Consider the following 19,317-nt stretch of genomic DNA (forward strand, 5'->3'; position numbering starts at 1 on the left):
CAGATGTCTTTATTGGCACAGGAAACAAAGGAAACACAAGTCTAAAATTCAATCAAATTTATTTCACAAACTGTAAAATCAGTTACCCTTAAATTATCCCAAAATATTCCTAAAAGGTGCTAAGATTCATAGTTCTGCCCATGCCGATCGGCTCAGTCACACTGCGTTCTCTGAGTCTCGATTTCCTCAAGGTCTTCATTGCGAAGGTGGGCCTCGCACACTGCTCCCTTGTGTCTCTGGTCAGTATTAAAAGTTTCTTGATCATCTCCACACTGAATTGTTACTTGAGTGTGTTCTGAGGGTCACCCTTTATCTCTCTCCATTCGTGCCTTTCCAGAACGTTCTCTAGCCTTCAGCTAATGAGGTCTCGGGAGGAGGTTGTAAAAACCAATGAAATTGTTGATGGTCGCTCAGCGGGACACCGGGGACCCGCCCCTAGGTGTCGATCTCCAGTTGTGTTGTCTGCACATAACCTGGTACCATTTAAGGTAAGTGAGGGGCCGGGTGGGGGACTCTGGGTACCAGAAGGTCCGTTTCGATTTAGATAACCCAAAACATATCGATCCACATGAATAGAGCTGATTATCTCCTGATGGGTGACTGACAAGGCAGGTCCAGACATGTTCTCACAGTTTGTCTGTGCTTAGTGTATTCAAACTTGGCCAAGTCCAAATCCCAACCAACCTGCCTGGAGTTGACTGCGGTTTGATTTAAAATGTCCAATTCTTAATTTAAAATGTCCAGTTTTATCAGGCCTAACATTCAGGCCGTTGTCCATATGACCACAGATTCCTTTATCTTTATTGCTTTTATACAAGCTCCAAGATCCAGACATAGGTTCCCATGGTTATTTCAACTCACGTTCCACAGACTGTTGTAAAAATCTCACAAACCTGAAAATCACTTCAGATATCTTTCTGGCATCACCTCCTTCTCCTCAGCTTTATTTCTCTTTACTGGAAGTTGTCTGTTCTCGTATCTTTCCTCTCAGACTTATTGGAAACGTATCTTAATTTATCTAGTTCCATTAACTAGCTGCTCTTCAGAACTCTGCATTTGTTTTCTTAACCATTACACCATGGTATGGCTTTTCTTCTAGCAAAGCTGAAAGAGCTGTTCCAAACACATTGCTTCTAGCAGAGTTGTGAGAGCTGCCTTCTCTATCACTACCTATTTCCAACTGCAATCAAATGAGCTAAACTAAAACTTAAAAGCGTCTCTACCTTAAAAGGTCCCAGTTGCTAAGCAACCAGTGTTGCTTTTTATTTATTCTTCACACACTAGCCCTTCCGAAACACAATATAAACACAGTTGGAATATAACCACAGCACACATATAAGCACCTTTGTCCCGCATGAATCTAACTATAGGATTTACAGAAATATGAAATTAAACCCATTTAAAACTATACCTTATTTCTAATGTTTAGGAACGCTATCTTAAACCCACGTTTGTTCTCTTAAAAGAGGAAGGGTTGTGTTAATTACAGGAGGTGGTGTTATTTTCTGGGAGGCGGTGTGTTACTTATGGGAGGGGGTGTCATTTATGGCAGAAGGTGTGATATTTACAAGAGGGGTTTATTATTTGCAGAGGAGGATATGCAGTATTTACAGGAGGGGGTGTGTTATTTACAGAACGGGGTGTTTTATATATAAGAGGGATGTGTTATTTTCAGGAGTGGCTGCGTTTTTATGGGGGGCTTTGTTAGTTATGGAGAGGGGGTATGTTACTTTTGGAAAGGTGGCGTGTTATTAAAAGGAGTGTGTGTGTTAATTACAGGGGAGAGGTTCTGTTTTTTACAGGAGGGGTGTGTTATTTACAGGGGAGGGGGTGTTATTTACAGGGGAGGGAGTATGTTACTTACAGAAGGGGGTGTGTTACTTATAGGGGAGGCATGTGTTATTTACAGGAGCGGTATGTTGTTTACAGGAAGCGTGTGTTATTTATAGGGCAGCATGTATTATTTACAGGAGGGGGTGTTATTTATAGGGGAGGGGGTGTTATTTACAGGAGAGGGTGGGTGTGTTATTTACAGGAGGGTGTGTGTTATTTATGGGGAGGCGTTGTGTTATTTACAGGACAGTGTGTGTTATTTACAGGGAGGGGCTGTTATTTACAGTGGAGGATGTGTGTTCTTTACAGGGAGGGTCTGTTATTTACAGGGGAGGGTGTGGGTTATTTACCGGGAGGATCTGTTATTTACAGGGGAGGATGTAGGTTATTTACTGGTGGTGGGGTGTTATTTACAGGGGAGGGTGTGGGTTATTTACTGGTGGTGGGGTGATTTTTACAGGGGAGGGTGAGGGTTATTTACAGGGAGGATCTGTTATTTACAGGGGAGGGTGTGGGTTATTTACTGGTGGTGGGGTGTTATTTACAGGGGAGGGACCATTATTTACAAGAGGGGAGTGTCATTTGCAGGAGGGGTGTGTTATTTACTGGAGGTGGTGTGTTATTTACATGGGAGTCGGTTATTTACATGAGGGTGAGCGTTATTTACAGGAGGGGTGTGTTATTTACAGGAGTGGTGTCTTATTTACAGGAGGGGTGTGTTATTTACTGGAGATGGTGTGTTATTTACTGGAGGGGTGTGTTATTTACATTAGGGATGTGTTATTTACTGGAGATGATGTGTTATTTACTGGAGATAGTGTGTTATTTACTGGAGGTTGTCTGTTATTTACATGAGGGGTGTGTTATTTCCATGAGGGGTGTGTTATTTACTGGAGATGGTGTGTTATTTACTGGCGGTGGTGTGTTATTTACATGAGGGATGTGTTATTTACTGGAGGATGCGTGTTATTTACAGGGAGGGGCTGTTATTTACAGGAGAGGGTGTGGGTTATTTACAGAGAGGAGCTGTTATTTACAGGGGAGGGTGTGGGTTATTTACTGGTGGTGGGGTGTTATTTACATGGGAGTGGGTTATTTACTGGAGGTGGTGTGTTATTTACTGGAGGTGGTGTGTTATTTACATGGGAGTGGGTTATTTACATGAGGGTGAGCGTTGTTTACAGGAGTGATGTCTTATTTACAGGAGGGGTGTGTTATTTACTGGAGATGGTGTGTTATTTACTGGAGGGGTGTGTTATTTACATGAGGGGTGTGTATTTACATGAGGGGTGTGTTATTTACTTGAGATGGTGTTTTATTTACTGGAGATGGTGTGTTATTTACTGGAGGTGGTGTGTTATTTACATGAGGGGTGTGTTATTTACATGAGGGGTGCGTTATTTACAGGAGGGGTGTGTTATTTACAGGAGTGGTGCATTATTTACAGGAGGGGTGTGTTATTTACAGGAGTGGTGTCTTATTTACTGGAGGGGTGTGTTATTTACATGAGAGGTGTGTATTTACATGAGGGGTGTGTTATTTACTGGAGATGGTGTGTTATTTACTGGAGATGGTGTGTTATTTACTGGAGGTGGTGTGTTATTTACATGAGGGGTGCGTTAGCTACTGGAGATGGTGTGTTATTTACTGGAGATGGTGTGTTATTTACTGGAGGGGTGTGTTATTTACTGGAGGGGTGTGTTATTTACTGGAGGGGTGTGTTATTTACATGAGGGGTGCGTTAGCTACTGGAGATGGTGTGTTATTTACTGGAGATGGTGTGTTATTTACTGGAGGGGTGTGTTATTTACAGGAGGGGTGTGTTATTTACTGGAGGGGTGTGTTATTTACTGGAGGTGGTGTGTTATTTACAGGAGGGGTATGTTATTTACAGGAGGTGGTGTGTTATTTACTGGAGGGGTGTGTTATTTACTGGAGGTGGTGTGTTATTTACTGGAGGTGGTGTGTTATTTACTGGTGGGGTGTGTTATTTACTGGAGGTGGTGTGTTATTTACAGGAGGGGTGTGTTATTTACAGGAGGTGGTGTGTTATTTACTGGAGGTGGTGTGTTATTTACATGAGGTGTGTGTTAGCTACTGGAGATGGTGTGTTATTTACTGGTGGGGTGTGTTATTTACTGGAGGTGGTGTGTTATTTACTGGAGGTGGTGAGTCATTTACAGGAAAGGTGTGTTATTTACAGGAGGTGGTGTGTTATTTACTGGAGGTGGTGTGTTATTTACATGAGGGGTGTGTTATTTACTGGAGGTGGTGTGTTATTTACTGGAGGTGGTGTGTTATTTACTGGAGGGGTGTGTTATTTACTGGAGGTGGTGTGTTATTTACAGGAGGGGTGTGTTATTTACTGGAGGTGGTGTATTATTTACATGAGGTGGTGTGTTATTTACTGGAGGTGGTGTGTTATTTACTGGAGGGGTGTGTTATTTACTGGAGGTGGTGTGTTATTTACAGGAGGGGTGTGTTATTTACTGGAGGTGGTGTATTATTTACATGAGGTGGTGTATTATTTACTGGAGGTGGTGTGTTATTTACTGGAGGGGTGTGTTATTTACAGGAGGTGGTGTGTTATTTACTGGAGGTGGTGTGTTATTTACATGAGGGGTGTGTTATTTACTGGAGGTGGTGTGTTATTTACTGGAGGGGTGTGTTATTTACTGGAGGTGGTGTGTTATTTACAGGAGGGGTGTGTTATTTACTGGAGGTGGTGTGTTATTTACATGAGGTGGTGTGTTATTTACTGGAGGTGGTGTGTTATTTACATGAGGGGTGCGTTATTTACTGGAGGTGGTGTGTTATTTACAGGAGGAGTGTGTTATTTACAGGAGGGGTGTGTTATTTACTGGACGTGGTGTGTTATTTACATGAGGGTGTGTTATTTACATGAGTGGTGTATTATTTACTGGAGATGGTGTGTTATTTACTGGTGGTGGTGTGTTATTTACAGGAGGGATGTGTTATTTACAGGAGGGGTGTGTTATTTACAGGAAATGGTGTGTTATTTACTGGAGGTGGTGTGTTATTTACTGGAGGTGGTGTGTTATTTACAGGAGGGGTGTGTTATTTACAGGAAATGGTGTGTTATTTACTGGAGGTGGTGTGTTATTTACATGAGGGGTGTGTTATTTACTGGAGGTGGTGTGTTATTTACAGGAGGGGTGTGTTATTGACAGGAGATTGTGTGTTATTTACTGGAGGTGGTGTGTTATTTCCAGGAGGGGTGTGTTATTTACTGGAAATGGTATGATATTTACTGGAGGTGGTGTGTTATTTACATGAGGGGTGTGTTATTTACAAGAGGTGTGTGTTATTTACAGGAGGGGTGTGTTAATTACAGGAGGGGTGTGTTATTTACTGGAGATGATGTGTTATTTACTGGAGGTCGTGTGTTATTTACAGGAGGGGTGTGTTATTTACTGGAGGTGGTGTGTTATTTACATGAGGGGTGTGTTAATTACAGGAGGGGTGTGTTATTTACAGGAGGGGTGTGCTAATTACAGGAGGGTGTGTGTTATTTACAGGAGGGTTGTGTTAATTACAGGAGGGGTGTGTTATTTACAGGAGGGGTGTATTGTTTACTGGAGGTGGTGTGTTATTTACTGGAGGTGGTGTGTTATTTACATGAGGGTGTGTGTTATTTACACAAGGGTGTGCGTTATTTACATGAGGGTGTGCGTTATTTACATGAGTGTGTGCGCTATTTACAGGAGGGGTGTGTTAATTATGGGAGGAGTGTTATTTCCAAAGGAGGGCTGTTATTTGCAGGGGAGGGGAGTTATTTACAGGGGAGGGGTTATTTACAGGGGATGGGATTATTTACAGGGAGAATCTGTCGTTTGCAGAGGACGGTGTTTTATTTTCAGGGAGGGTGTTTTATTTTCAGGAGGGCTGTTTTATTTACAGGGTTGTGTTGTTCAATTTGCAGGAATAGGTGCTCTCCTTATAGGGGGTATTCGAAAGGGTTTGCGTGAGAATGATTCCAATCTGCCCCTTGTGACTGGATGTGGGACTCGAGGCTTGTCAGACAGAATCAGCCCAAACTCACTCTGAACCGTGGGAAGCTGACGGAAGGAGGATGATGGAAAACCCAGAGCCTGAATAAATCAGGCTGCCTGGCACGCAACATCCAGCCAGGGGAGGGGCAGGAAGGGAGGGGACAGGCAGGGAGGGGACAGGCAGGGAGAGGCCAGGTAGTGCGGGGCAGGGAGGGGGCAGGGAGAGGGCAGGCAGGAAGGGGGCAGGCAGGGAACGGGCAGGCAAGGAGCGGGCAGGCAGGGAGCGGGCAGGCAGGGAGCGGGCAGGCAGGGAGGGGGCAGGGAGGGGGCAGGAAGGGGTCAATCAGGGAGGGGGCAGGCAGGGAGCAGGCAGGCAGGAGAGCAGGCAGGGAGCAGGCAGGGAGGGGGCAGGCAGGGAGCAGGCAGGCACTGAGCTTGCAGGCAGGGAGGGGACAGACAGGGAAGGGTCAGTGAGGTGGCAGGGCGCAGGCAGGGAAGGGCAGGCAGGGAAGGGGGCAGGCAGAGAGGGAGCAGGCAGGAAGCGGGCAGACAGGGAGGGGCAGGCAGGGTCAGACAGGCAGGGAGGGACAGGGAGGCATCAGGGAGGAGGCAAGCAGGGAGAAGGCAGGCAGGTAGGGAGCAGGCAAGGAGCGGGCAGGAAGGGAGGGGTAGGGCAGGGGCAGACAGTGAGTCAGCAGGCAGAGAGAGGGAAGGCAGGGAGCGGACAGGGAGTGGGCAGGCAGCAAGGGAGCAGACAGGGAGGGGGCAGGCAGGGAGTGGGCAGGAAGGAGGCATGCAGGGATCGAGCAGGCAGGGAGTGGGCAGGAAGGGAGCAGGCAGACAGGGGAGCAGGCAGGGAGAAGGCAGGGAGGGGTTAGGCAGGGAGTGGGAAGGCAGGAAGGGGACAGGAAAGGAGGGGGCAGGCAGGGAGGAGGAAGGCAGGGAGAGGGCAGGGAGGGGGCAGGCAGAGAGTGGGCAGGCAGGCAGGGGTTTGGCAGGGAGTGGGCAGGCAGGGAGGGGGCAGGCAGGGCGGGGCAGGCAGGGAATGGGCAGGCATGGAGGGGGAAGGCAGGGAGCGGCAGGCAGGGAGGGGCAGACAGGGAGGGGGCAGGCAGGGAGAGGGAAGGGAGGGGCAGGCAGGGAGGGGGCTGGCAGGGAGGGGGCAGGCAGGAGGCAGGCAGGGAGGGGGCCGGCAGGGAGGCGGCAGGCAGGGAGCGGGCAGGCAGTTAGGGGGCAGGCAGGGAGGGGCAGGCAGGGAGGATGCAGGGAGAGAGGGGCTGGGAGGGGGCAGGCTCGGAGGGGGCCAGCAGGGAGGTGGCAGGCAGGGAGGGGGCAGGTAGGAAGGAGGAAGGCAGGGAGAGGGCAGGGAATGGGCAGGCAGGGAGGGGGTAGGCAGGGAGGGGGTAGGCTGGGAGGGGCAGGCAGGGGGCAGGCAGGGAGGGGGCAGGCAGGAAGGGGAAGGCAGGGAGGGGCAGGGAGGGGGCAGTCAGGGAGGGGGTTGGCAGTGAGGGGGCAGGCAGGGAGGGGCCAGGCAGGAAGGAGGATGGCAGGGAGAGGGCAGGGAGGGGGCAGGCAGGGAACGGGCAGGCAGGGAGGGGGTGGGCAGGGAGTGGGCAGGCAGGGAGTGGGCAGGCAGGGAATGGGCAGGCAGGGCGGGGCTGGCAGGGAATGGGCAGGCAGGGTGGAGCAGGCAGGGAATGGGCAGGCAGGGAGGGGGAAGACAGGGAGTGGGCTGGCAGGGAGGGGGCAGGCAGGGAGTGGGCAGGGAGGGGGAAAGAAGGGAGCGGGCAGGCAGGGAGGGGGCAGGCAGGAGGGGGCAGACAGGGAGTGGGCAGACAGGGAGCGGGCAGGCAGGGAGGGGGCATGGGGGGGCTGGCAGGGAGGGGGCTGGCAGGGAGGGGGCCAGCTGGGAGGGGGCTGGCAGGGATGGGACAGGCAGGGATTGGGCAGGCAGGGAGAGGGAAGGCAGGGAGCGGGCAGGCAGGGAGGGGACAGGCATGGATTGGGCAGGCAGGGAGCGGGAAGGCAGGGAGTGGGCAGGCAGGGAGGGGGCAGGCAGGTAGTGGGCAAGGAGGGGGCAGGCAGGGAGGGGTCAAGCAGGGAATGGGCAGGCAGGTGTGATATGGTACGAATTAAGTAATGGCATGATGGGAATACTGGTCAGTGGGAAGGCTGGTCAAAAGGTTTGATACAATACAAGAAAGACTGAAACTACTCATTCCAGCTCCCCAGGCCCAGGTAAAGAATGCGACCCTAACCATTTTCAGACTAGTCTGGCCGTAGGCCAACTCTGCATAACTTGAAGTCTGAAAAGATCAGCGAAGGTCGAGCCATTCCAAAACACCAGACCTCGGCAACTCCTGATAAAACTAACTCGTCATAACCCAGGGCCGTAGGAATCTAAAACAAAGATATGTTCAGGAAGAAACAAATCTATTCTGACCTTTCAGTGTTCCCTCCGAGGACTAAATAATGGTATGAGTGAGATGACCAAACATGGTCTGGTCTTTGCTTCCGTTTGTATTTCCGATCAAACTCCTGACCAAACTGTTGTCACATAATCTTGATAAAGTTAATGTATAAATATTAACTTAATTCTCCGCAAAGCGCGGAACTTGTGACAGACTGAGCAGTTTTGTTGACTTCTCTCTGACTTCAAGTTCCAGCCATTACTGCAAGCAGTTGTTTTCGAAAATAAAACTTGTTATTCTGTCTTAACGAGTGTGTTGAATTTTTCTCTCACAGAAGCGAAAATATTGACTTTCACACAGGGAGGGGGAAGGCAGGGAGCGGGCAGGCAGGGAGGGGGCAGGCAGGGAGTGGGCAGGGAGGGGGCAGGCAGGGAGTGGGCAGGGAGGGGGCAGGCAGGGAGGGGGAAGGCAGGGAGTGGGCAGGGAGGGGGCAGGCAGGGTGTGGGCAGGGAGGGGGCAGGCAGGGAGCGGGCAGGCAGGGAGGGGGCAGGCAGGGAGCGGGCAGGCAGGGAGGGGGCAGGCAGGGAGTGGGCAGGGAGGGGGCAGGCAGTGAGGGGGAAGGCAGGGGTACAGTGAGAGCGTGTTGAGAATGATCCGGGGGAATTCACAGCGTTGTCAGTCGAAATTCAGCCTTTCTCCAGCTGAAGCCCCCTATTGGCAGGCGGCTGGAACCCGGAATCAGGTGTTGCAGCGATTCTGTGCGGAGTGTGGAAAGGGTTAAAGATAATCGAGGAGGAGAGTTCCTCTGGAGCCGGAGTCAGCAGATAGCTTGGAAATGTGTTGGGTGTGGGGCAGACAGAGGCTGACTGTAGCTCCTGTGTGACTTCAGTCTGGCCTCTCGAAGTAACCGGGTCTGCATTTGGTAGATTAAGGACGTGAACAATTACATTTAGAGGCAAGTTACCGTCGGCAGTTAAGTGGATGTGAATAATTGTTGGGAATGTGGAAATGTCCTGCGATGTGACGAGAGTGGGTGGGATGGCCGGGATTTAGCAGTTAGGGAGGGAGCTGCCTTTCAGCAGCGGGAATCGCACCGGGAGCTGGCCCGGGTCCTGGGAGTGTGGGGGCAGAATGTGACCGCCTTCCGCACAGATAAACCGTTCCAGCCCAACCCCGCCTCGCTGCTGGTGGTAGGCGCCATTGTACAATCTGTATCCTCTCTCTCTCTGTATCCTCTCTTTTTCTCTCTCTGTCCTCTCTCTCTCTCTGTCCTCTCTCTCTCTCTGTCCTCTCTCTCTGTCCTCTCTCTCTCTGGCCTCTCTCTCTGTCCTCTGTGTCCTCTCTCTCTGTTTTCTCTCTCTCTGTGTCCTCTCTCTCTCTGTCCTCTCTCTCTGTCCTCTCTCTCTCTCTGTCCTCTCTCTCTCTGTCCTCTCTCTCTCTCTGTCCTCTCTCTGTGTCCTCTCTCTCTCTGTCCTCTCTCTCTCTGTCCTCTCTCTGTCCGCTCTCTCTGTCCTCTCTCTCTCTGTCCTCTCTCTCTCTCTCTCTGTCCCCTCTCTCTCTGTCCTCTCTCTCTCTGCCATCTCTCTGTGTCCTCTCTCTCTGTCCTCTCTCTGTGTGTACTCCCTCTCTGTGTCCTCTCTCCCTCGCTCTGTGTCCTCTCTCGCTCTGTCCTCTCCCTCTGTCCTCTCGTTCTGTCTGTCATCTCTCTCTGTCGTTTCGGCGTCCACTCTCTCCCTCTCTGTCCTCCCTCTGGGTGTACTCCCTCTCTGTGTCCTCTCTCCCTCTCTCGCTCTGTCCTCTCTCTCTCTCTGTCCTCCCTGATTTACTGCTAGTCGGTAGTGGAATCTCAAACCCAAACTGCTGGAGTCTTGGCAACGATTAAAATCCCCCAGGGAGCCGGCAGTCTGCAGTCCAGAGCATGGAAAGGTGTTCCTGCTGAAATTGCAATTGTTGAAATAACTGAACGGAGAAACTTTGGATATTTAGCTGATGGGGCAGTAGCAGAATGAAAGGGCCGCTCGGTGGGACCATCTGGGGGTGGGTCACTTCGATCGGTCTAAGACCAACATTGACTTGCAGACATCTGCGGGGGATAGAGGGAGGCTCCCAGCTCTGCCCTTGACACCCCTCTCCCCCTCCTGTTCCTGGGGTCAGGTTGAAGGGGGTCTGGCAGAGGGGGAATGTGGAAAGGGGGGGGAGGGTCAGAAAGAATAGGGGTGTCAGAGAGGGGGGGTCAGAGAGGATTGGGGGTCAGAGAGAATGGGGGGGTCAGAGAGTATGGGGGTTCAAAGAGGATGGGGGGGTTCAGAGAGGATGGGGTGGCAGATAGGATGGGGGGTCAGAGAGGATGAGGGGTCAGAGAGGCTAGTGGGGTCAGAGAGAATGGGGGGGGGTCAGAGAGGATGGGGGGTCAGAGAGGGTAGGGGTGTCAGAGAAGATGGGGAGGTCAGAGATGATGGGGGTGTCAGAGAGGGTGGGGAGGTCAGAGATGATGGGGGGGTCAGAGAGGATGGGGGGGTCAGACAGGATGGGGGGTCAGAGAGGGTGGGGGGTCAGAGAGGATAGTGGGGTCAGAGAGGATGGGGGGTCAGAGAGGATAGTGGGGTCAGAGAGGATGGGGGGTCAGAGAGGATGGGTAGGTCAGAGAGGATTGGGGGTCAGAGAGGATGGGGGGTCAGATAGGATGGGGGGGTGTCAGAGAGGGTGGGAAGGTCAGAGAGGATGGGGAGGGGGTCAGAGAGGATGGGGGGGTCAGAAAGGATGGGGGGTCAGAGAAGATGGGTGGGGGGTCAGAGAGGATGGGGGGGGGGGTCAGAGAAGATGGGGAGGTCAGAGATGATGGGGGGTCAGAGAAGATGGGGGGGTCAGAGAGGATGGGGGGGTCAGACAGGATAGGGGGCCAGAGAGGGTGGGGGTCAGAGAGGATAGTGGGGTCAGAGAGGATGGGGGGTCAGAGAGGATAGTGGGGTCAGAGAGGATGGGGGGTCAGAGAGGATAGTGGGGTCAGAGAGGATGGGGGGTCAGAGAGGATGGGGAGGTCAGAGAGGATTGGGGGTCAGAGAGGATGGGGGGTCAGATAGGATGGGGTGGTGTCAGAGAGGGTGGGAAGGTCAGAGAGGATAGGGGCTCATAGAGGATGGGGGTCAGAAAGGATGGGGGGTCAGAGAAGATGGGTGGGGGGTCAGAGAGGATGGGGGTGTCAGAGAGGATGGGGGGTCAGAGAGGATAGTGGGGTCAGAGAGGATGGGGGGATCAGAGAGGGTGGGGGAGATCAGAGAGGATGGGGGGTCAGAGAGGATGGGGATCAGAGAGGATGGGGGGGGGGTCAGAGAGGATGGGGGGGGGGGAGTCAGAGAGGATTGGGGGGGGGGGTGATGAGCAGCGACCCCGCGCTCCTCCTGCCACCTACGAGTTAGTGGGACTTGCTGGGCATCGGATCTCTGTGCTGTGTCTGTACAAAGTCTCTGTGCTGCTGCTTTGTCCGGCTTTCACTCTCACTCCGCTCTCGCCTTGTCTTCACTTGCAGGGAGATTGCAGCTGAGCCTCGCTGGGATGTTCAGGGAACCCTGCTTCCAATGGCGTCTGCGGAATGCTACCACCCTCTGGAAGTGAGCGACTGGGACGCCGGGGACAGGAGTGCAGCCCGGGGGGCTGGGGCTGCTCCCGGGGCTGGGCTGCGGGGTGAGGGCGGCCAGCTTTCAGCACCGCGGACAGCGGACAGCGGCCAGCGGGAGAGGAGCCGCAGTCAGGCGGGGACAGGGGCTGCCCCCGGGGCTGAGCTCCGGGGTGAGGGCGGCCAGCTTTCAGCACCGCGGACAGCGGACAGCGGGCAGCGGGAGAGGAGCGGCAGCCAGGCGGGGACAGGGGCTGCCCCCGGTGCTGGGCTCCGGGGTGAGGGCGGCCAGCTTTCAGCACCGCGGACAGCGGGCAGCGGGCAGCGGGAGAGGAGCGGCAGCCAGGAGGGGACAGGGGCTGCCTGCAGCCGGCACAGGGGTCAGGACAGCTCGCCCCGCTCCGAGGAGGAGCCGGAGCCGGACGGGGGGATCCAGCCGGCTGATTATGGCTTCACGGTGGCGCTGGTGTTGTTGGTGGCCGGGATCAGCCTGGTGGTTATCGCTTACGCCATCCCCAGGGAGGGGAAGGTGGACCCGGACACGGTGAGCGCCCGGGAGATGGAGAGACTGGAGCTGCACTCCGCCCAGCTGGGCTCCCATTTGGACAAATGCATCATCGCCGGCCTGGGGCTGCTGACTCTGGGAGGGATGCTGCTGTCTCTGCTGCTGATGGTGTCTATCTGCCGGGGGGAGCTGTACAGCAGGAGGAACCTCCTGCTCACTGCCAGGGCCAGGAAAACCTACGGCTCCATTAACCTGAGGATGAGGCCAGGGGACGGCGAGGGTCACCAGTCCCTGATAGAGGCTGAGGCCATTCCCCTCTCCGACAATGTCAGCCACAGAGGCTCCTGAACAAGCCTCGTTCCCCAACTCTCCAAGTGCCACACTCTCCGAGACATCCCTCATTCAGAGAGTGTTGAAGCGCACTGTGTCTGTTCAGGGATTGTGTATCAGTGGCACCGCAACATAATCCACACTGAATCCAATCTCAAACCTTGACGTCTATCCAATGATTCAAGTCAGTCCCAGTCTAAAGGCGCCAGCCCATGGCCGGGGAGAAACTGGTGTTAAGTTCATGTTGCAATACATTTTAAACATATATTTAAAAAGAATTGGGTGTGCGCTGGGAAGGAGTGTTCACCTCCCCCTGGGACCGCCTCAAACACCCAGTGCACCTTGTGACCAAAAACCTGCCACATTATCACAAACTGCAGTATGTTCTGGGTCCTGGACAGACTCCATGGCAAATCCCGAGCGGACCAACCTACAGGCTGGATATCAGATAGATTACTCGAACCCATGCGGACAGATTGCCTCTCATAGAGACACATCTCACACACAGACCGGATTCTACTACAGCCACATTCCAGGTGGATGGGATCCCACAGGAAAGGCATTTCAGACAGACTGGATCTCCCACCGACCGGATTCCCCCATGAATCGGGCACCACATCCAGCGTCATCTTCCAATGCAAAGGGCCTCAGCAAAACCTCACTGAGTGTCTGGTGTATACTCCAGTGTATGATGTAGCAATGCAATAGAAATCCCTCATATGAGTACTTAGAGGCTGAATAATTGACATTTTAAACTCGGTTAAGAGTAGGTTGGCAGCCATGGGGCGGCGCAGTTTTTTTTTGATGTTTAATGAATGAATCAATAATTTATAGTCTTCAAAATAATTGTTACACTCTTTCAGAAAAACCCTTCCGGTTACACAAGGTGGGCAAATACAAATCCTATTGTAGCAGCAGAGGTGGCTCCTTCCATTGTTTAGCTGGAGAATCATAGAAAGATCAGTAAAATGACATAAACTGAGATTGCAGCTAAATGGGACAACTTCACATATTTTTGCCACCGTGACCTAAACTCGAATCCCGGGCTCAGAGCTGAGTTGGCAGATTTCAGTTGGGGTGTGAGTAGTTCACAGGACCACAATGATTTTGAAAATAATTAATTTTTGTGGCAAGGCCAGCATTTATTGCCCAATCCTAGTTGCCCTTGGAGAAGGTTGGATTTTTTTCTACCAGTCTGCGGTGGAAATGTTCCCTCAATTCTGCGAGGTCAGGAGTCCTAGAATTTTGACATTGTGGCAATGAAGGATTAGTTAACCCTTTGGCAGATCCAAGCTTCCCGTCTGGACAAATCCCAACTGTTCAGAATCCAACAATTTCTTACACAATTTGGGGTTGTGATCTTTCCTGGAATCCATTCCATCTGTTGGAGAAGTTTGATAGAAATTACATTTCCTAACATGAGGCTGCATGTCATTAATCTAAACCTGCCCACCTTAACTCATCATTGTGTTTTGATATGAAGTAGTGTGTTAATGACCTCTTGTGTACTGTTTACAGAGTCATCATCTGTATACCGTTGACTTCTGTCATAAAGATCAGTCTTTTAGATCTATCCTGTAGAGTGGCTGCCCCTTACATGTCTCCTTTAGTTTCCATTGGCACGTTGCAACTGTGTGATTGACCTTGGAATACAAATGGGGAAAATAATTAAAGATTTTGCCTTTGAATACTGTCCAGTGACCCTTCAGCTGACAAATCCAGTTATATGCTCAGTTCAAGAGGGGTCAATCACAGTTCAATGTCAAGCCAACATTCATTGTCCAAGCTCACACATAATAAATGGCTACTTTGAAGAGACACAGGCTCTTAGAGCACATCAAACTGTACTTAGCGGAGTCAGCACTTTTAAGAGAGAAGGAGATAAACGAGGCAATTAAAAACAACATTTTGGTTAGGGCCTGTTTTAATGTTATTTCACTGAGCTAGTCAGCAGCCTTTGCGACGTTAATACCTAATGTTGTTGTTTTCCTATTAGTTAAAATATACAACTTCACAGAAGAGAGTAACACTTCAAAAGGATTCAGATTTTATTTTTAAATATATTCATAAATCTTTATTTCAGAAAGTGTGATAAATACTAACTCTAAAGTATGCAATTGACCATCGGTCATCTTGCTTTTAGAAAGTGTCAGTATATACTGTAAAACACATGGACACTATACCAAAATGTATTGTAATATTCTGCTGTCTGTTACATATCATAGGGCTTCTAAACAGACTATTAGCAGGTAGGAGATTGAGTTCTTTTTTACTTTTTTAATGGTGCAATATTTCTGATGTGTAAATATCTTCTCCAAGTTTACATTGCCCGCAGGGAAGAGTTAACTTGTTCTCTTGTAGTAAGAGGCAGTATGCTTTTGATAAAATACTGCAAGTCCTAAGCTGCAGGTTTTGTTACAATGCTTGAAAAATTGTTGGGATGTTCCAAAGTTTGTTCATATGTTTAGTGATGTTTCTCTGCATAACCACTTTTTAATCACTTTTTAATCAAACCTACATTGTATAAAATATTCAGTGTTCTGCCGTGCCTACAAAAAATGAGATAATAAAAATATAAACGGAATAATTTACTGGCATAAATTTTCCATTTCTTTCCCTTTTTTGCTCAATTATGTTCTAGCAGGGTGCCGTATGGTTAAAATTGGATATATAATATTTTTGATTAGTTGTACATCAGCATTGAATTATCAGCCAATGTTCTGTTGCTCACATGCTTATGTCTGAATCAGAGCTTATGGGTGCAGGTATGAGCGGCACGGTGGCTTAGTGATTAGCACTGCTGCCTCACAGCACCAGGGACCTGGGTTCAATTCCGGCCTCGGGTGACTGTCTGTGCGGAGTCTGCACGTTCTCCCCGTGTCTGTGTAGGTTTCTTCCGTGGATTTCGGTTTCCTCCCACAGACTAAAGATGTGCAGGTTAGGTGGATCGGATATGCTAAATTGTCCTTAGCAGGGATAGGGTGGGGGATTGGGCCCGGGTTGGGGTGTTCTTTTGGAAGGTCGGTGCAGACTCGATGGGCCGAATGGCCTCCTTCTGCACTGTGGCGATTCTATTCTATGTACCAAAATCTGGGCCTATATCCCAGCATAGTCTTTTGGCTGAGACATTGTACCAAGTCTGCATCTACCCTCTCAGGATAAAAGATCACAAGAAGCTATTTCACGAACAGCAGGGGAGTTTGACTGGGAACCTTGGCCAATATTTATCCATCAATCAACATCGCCAAAACAGATGACCTGGTTATTAACACACTGTGGGATCTTGCTGTGCACAGCGTGGCTGCCAAGATTCCTATAGTTTAACAGTGACTATATTTCCAAAACAATTTATTGGCTATAAAGTTCTTTATTTTAAATGGGGAAAATATTTGAAGCCTTCATGCACAGTTTGGTGCCTTGAGCTTCTTAGTCCTGCAAAAGCCTCAACGCTGGGGATAGTCCGTGCTGGGAGGTGTGTTCTGGCTGCACATGTATTGTCATGTCTTTTAAAGGTAGCAGTGACCTTATCCAGCGATATGAGACAAAGGAATTGGTTCTGATCAAGAGCCTGTCTTCCACAGGTTTCTTATTTCTCTTTTGCTAGGGTATTCAACTCTGTGAGCATTCTACTGCTGAATTCAGAGGTTGTTGAGTGATAGCCATCAGAGAATGGAAGGCAACTCAACTGACAGCCCAGAAAGAAAATGGTGGAACTAGCCAAGGTCTAAAGTTGCTTAATTCTATTCTTAGAGCATGGAGCTGAAATAAATTGCAAAAGCCAATGCAGGTGAGCTGAAGCGGTAAGCTGTAGAAAAGTCAGGATCACTTGGAAGAAGTGGAAGTATACAAAGCATCACTCAAATCTGCACTTAGTCTCTTCATTGGAGAGGAGATTTCATCGTGAGCAGTGCTTTCAGTGTACAATCAGACTTGTTTCAGATGAGATCCATTGAACTGAATGTCATAGAGTTACAGCACAGAAAGAGGCCCTTTGGCCCATTGTATTTGTGCTAGCCATCAAGCAGCTATCTATTCTAATCCCATTTTCCAACTCTTGGTCCGTAGCCTTATATGCTGTGGCATCTAAATTCTCCTTAAATGTTGTGAGGGTTCCCACATTTACCGCCCTTCCAGGCAGTGGTTCCCACACCCTCCTCAAATCTCTCTAAATCTCCTGTTCCTTTCCTTAAATCCATACCCCTTGGTTACTGACTCCTCTACTAAGGGGAAAGGTTTCTTCCTATCTACATCCCTCATAATTCTGTATACCTCGATGAGGTCCCTCTTCAGCCATCTCTGCTCTAAGGAATGTCTTTGAATCTGAATATGTTTTACAAAAAAGAATAATTTCCAGTGTAAGAGTGTTGATAATCTAAAAAAAACTACACTTTAAATCCAAACTTTATTCAAAGCAGGTATCATCCAGTGACTGCTGTTTGTTTTCAGCTCATTAATTTAATTTCCTGTCACTTAGCATGAACCCTTTTTACTATGGTTGTTAATGTAGAGGGTGAAATTAGCATCACAATACATAATGTAGTGTAATACTTTAGTTCAGTACTGAGGACGTGCTGCATTGTAAGAGGTGCTACTTAGGGTGATCCATTAAACCGAGATCCAATTCAGGTTAATGTAAAAGACCACTTATTCGTAAGAGAACATGAGCATTATCCTCGTTAAGATTTATTCCTCAACCAACACCACAAAACAGGTTAGCATACTTATCTCAGTTGCTTTTTTGGAACTTTTCTGTGTACAAGCTTGCTTTTCTTGTTTTCTACAGAGCAACCGTGTCTACACTTCAAAACATTAACTTTGTCAAATGATGCTGGGGTACTGTAAAAGAAGAAAGACAGCTTGAAATGTATGTCCACAAGTCTCTGAAGGTAGAATGGCAAATTGATAAAGTAATTAAGAAGGCATATGGAGCTTTCCTTCAAGTACAGGGATGTTATGTGAAAAGTCGAATACTGCGTGCAGTTCTGGTCACCACATTACAGGAAGGATGTGATCACACCAGAGGGAGTACAGGGGAGGTTTATCAGGTTGTTGCTAAGAAAGGACATTTTTTGTGCTATGAGGATGTATTGGGTCGGTGGATAGTTTTCTTTAGAGAAGGCTGAAGGGAGATTTAGTTGAGATTTATAAAATTATGATGGGTGAAAATGTAGCGGATAGAAAAGGCTCATTTCCTTGAGCAGAGAAGTCAGTCATTGAGGGCTCTAGGTTTAAAGTAATTTACAGAAGACTTCAAGGCAAGTTGGAGAAATACTTACACCCAGGATGTGGTGGGGATCTGGGACTCATGGTGAAAGGATGGTAAAAGTAGAAACCCTCTTCGTATTTTTAAAAAGTGCCATAACCATAACAGGGCTTTAGACCTAGGGTTAGAAAGTGGATAAGCCTGGAGCATTCTCCAGCGCAGGCTGAATTGACTCTTCCTGTGCTGGAAATTTCCTAGACTTCTGTGAAATATGATTTGACAACTTGAAGATGTGGAGAGCACAAAAGAAATGTATTCTGTTGAGATAGAGTTGGAGACTCTAACCTACACTAACTATCACTGTATCTGATCTGGAAAGGGAGTGTGAAAGGAGTTTAAAGTCTGCTCTATCTGATATACTGACACTGGGTGACAGAAGTAGAAAACCTTTCCATTCCTCAGCACATGACCCCAGCTGCAATACTGACTAAAGAACAAAGAACAAAGAAAAGTACAGCACAGAAACAGGCCCTTCGGCCCTCCAAGCCTGCACCGACCATGCTGCCCGTCTAAACTAAAATCTTCTACACTTCCAGGGTCCATATCCCTCTATTCCCATCCTATTCATGTATTTGTCAAGATGCCCCTTAAATGTCACTATCGTCCCTGCTTCCACCACCTCCTCCGGCAGCGAGTTCCAGGCACCCTCTGTGTAAAAAACGTACCTTGTACATCTCCTCTAAACCTTGCCCCTCCCACCTTAAACCTATACCCCCTAATAATTGACCCCTCTACCCTGGAAAAAAGTCTCTGACTATCCATTCTGTCTATGCCCCTCATAATTTTGTAGACCTCTATCAGGTCGCCTCAACCTCCTTTGTTCCAGTGAGAACAAACCAAGTTTATTCAACCTCTCCTCATAGCAAATGCCCTCCATACCAGGCAACATCCTGGTAAATCTCTTCTGCACCCTCTCTAAAGCCTACACATCCTTCTGGTAGTGTGGCGACCAGAATTGAACACAATACTCCAAGTGTGGCCTAACTAAGGTTCTATACAGCAAATGCTCAGATTGGATGTTGGGTTCTCTATGTGCCTCTTGCAGTTGTTCAAGGCAGCTTTTAAAAGAGCCAGGATTTCATCAGGTACCCTGAGCAAGATACTTCTCTGCAGCCAATACCTTCAAAATAGAATAGTAGATCATTTAGATTATTGCTGTTTTTGGGGCCCATACTTTGGGCAAAATGTCTACTGTAATGCCCGACGTAACAACAGTGACCACACTTTAAAATAACTCCTTGAAGGTAAGGTACTTTGAAATATTCATTTTCGTCACATCCACACTTCAACTCAATGAATGCGAAATGCCTCTTACTCAAATATCAGAAAAGCAGCGAGTATTGACATCA

General features: G+C 49.3%; 1 protein-coding gene across 1 annotated transcript; it reads left to right on the plus strand.

Annotated features, from left to right (window-relative positions):
* Positions 1–358: 358 nt before the first annotated feature.
* LOC140428636 (uncharacterized) lies at positions 359–15,292 on the plus strand. Its single transcript, XM_072515301.1, has 2 exons — positions 359–488; positions 11,784–15,292. The coding sequence occupies exons 1-2, from the start codon at positions 391–393 to the stop codon at positions 12,721–12,723; spliced, it is 1,038 nt and encodes a 345-aa protein (XP_072371402.1). The 5' UTR covers positions 359–390; the 3' UTR covers positions 12,724–15,292.
* The last annotated feature ends 4,025 nt before the right edge of the window (positions 15,293–19,317 follow it).

This window comes from Scyliorhinus torazame, chromosome 8 (genome assembly GCF_047496885.1).
Source record: "Scyliorhinus torazame isolate Kashiwa2021f chromosome 8, sScyTor2.1, whole genome shotgun sequence".
Taxonomy (NCBI): domain Eukaryota; kingdom Metazoa; phylum Chordata; class Chondrichthyes; order Carcharhiniformes; family Scyliorhinidae; genus Scyliorhinus; species Scyliorhinus torazame.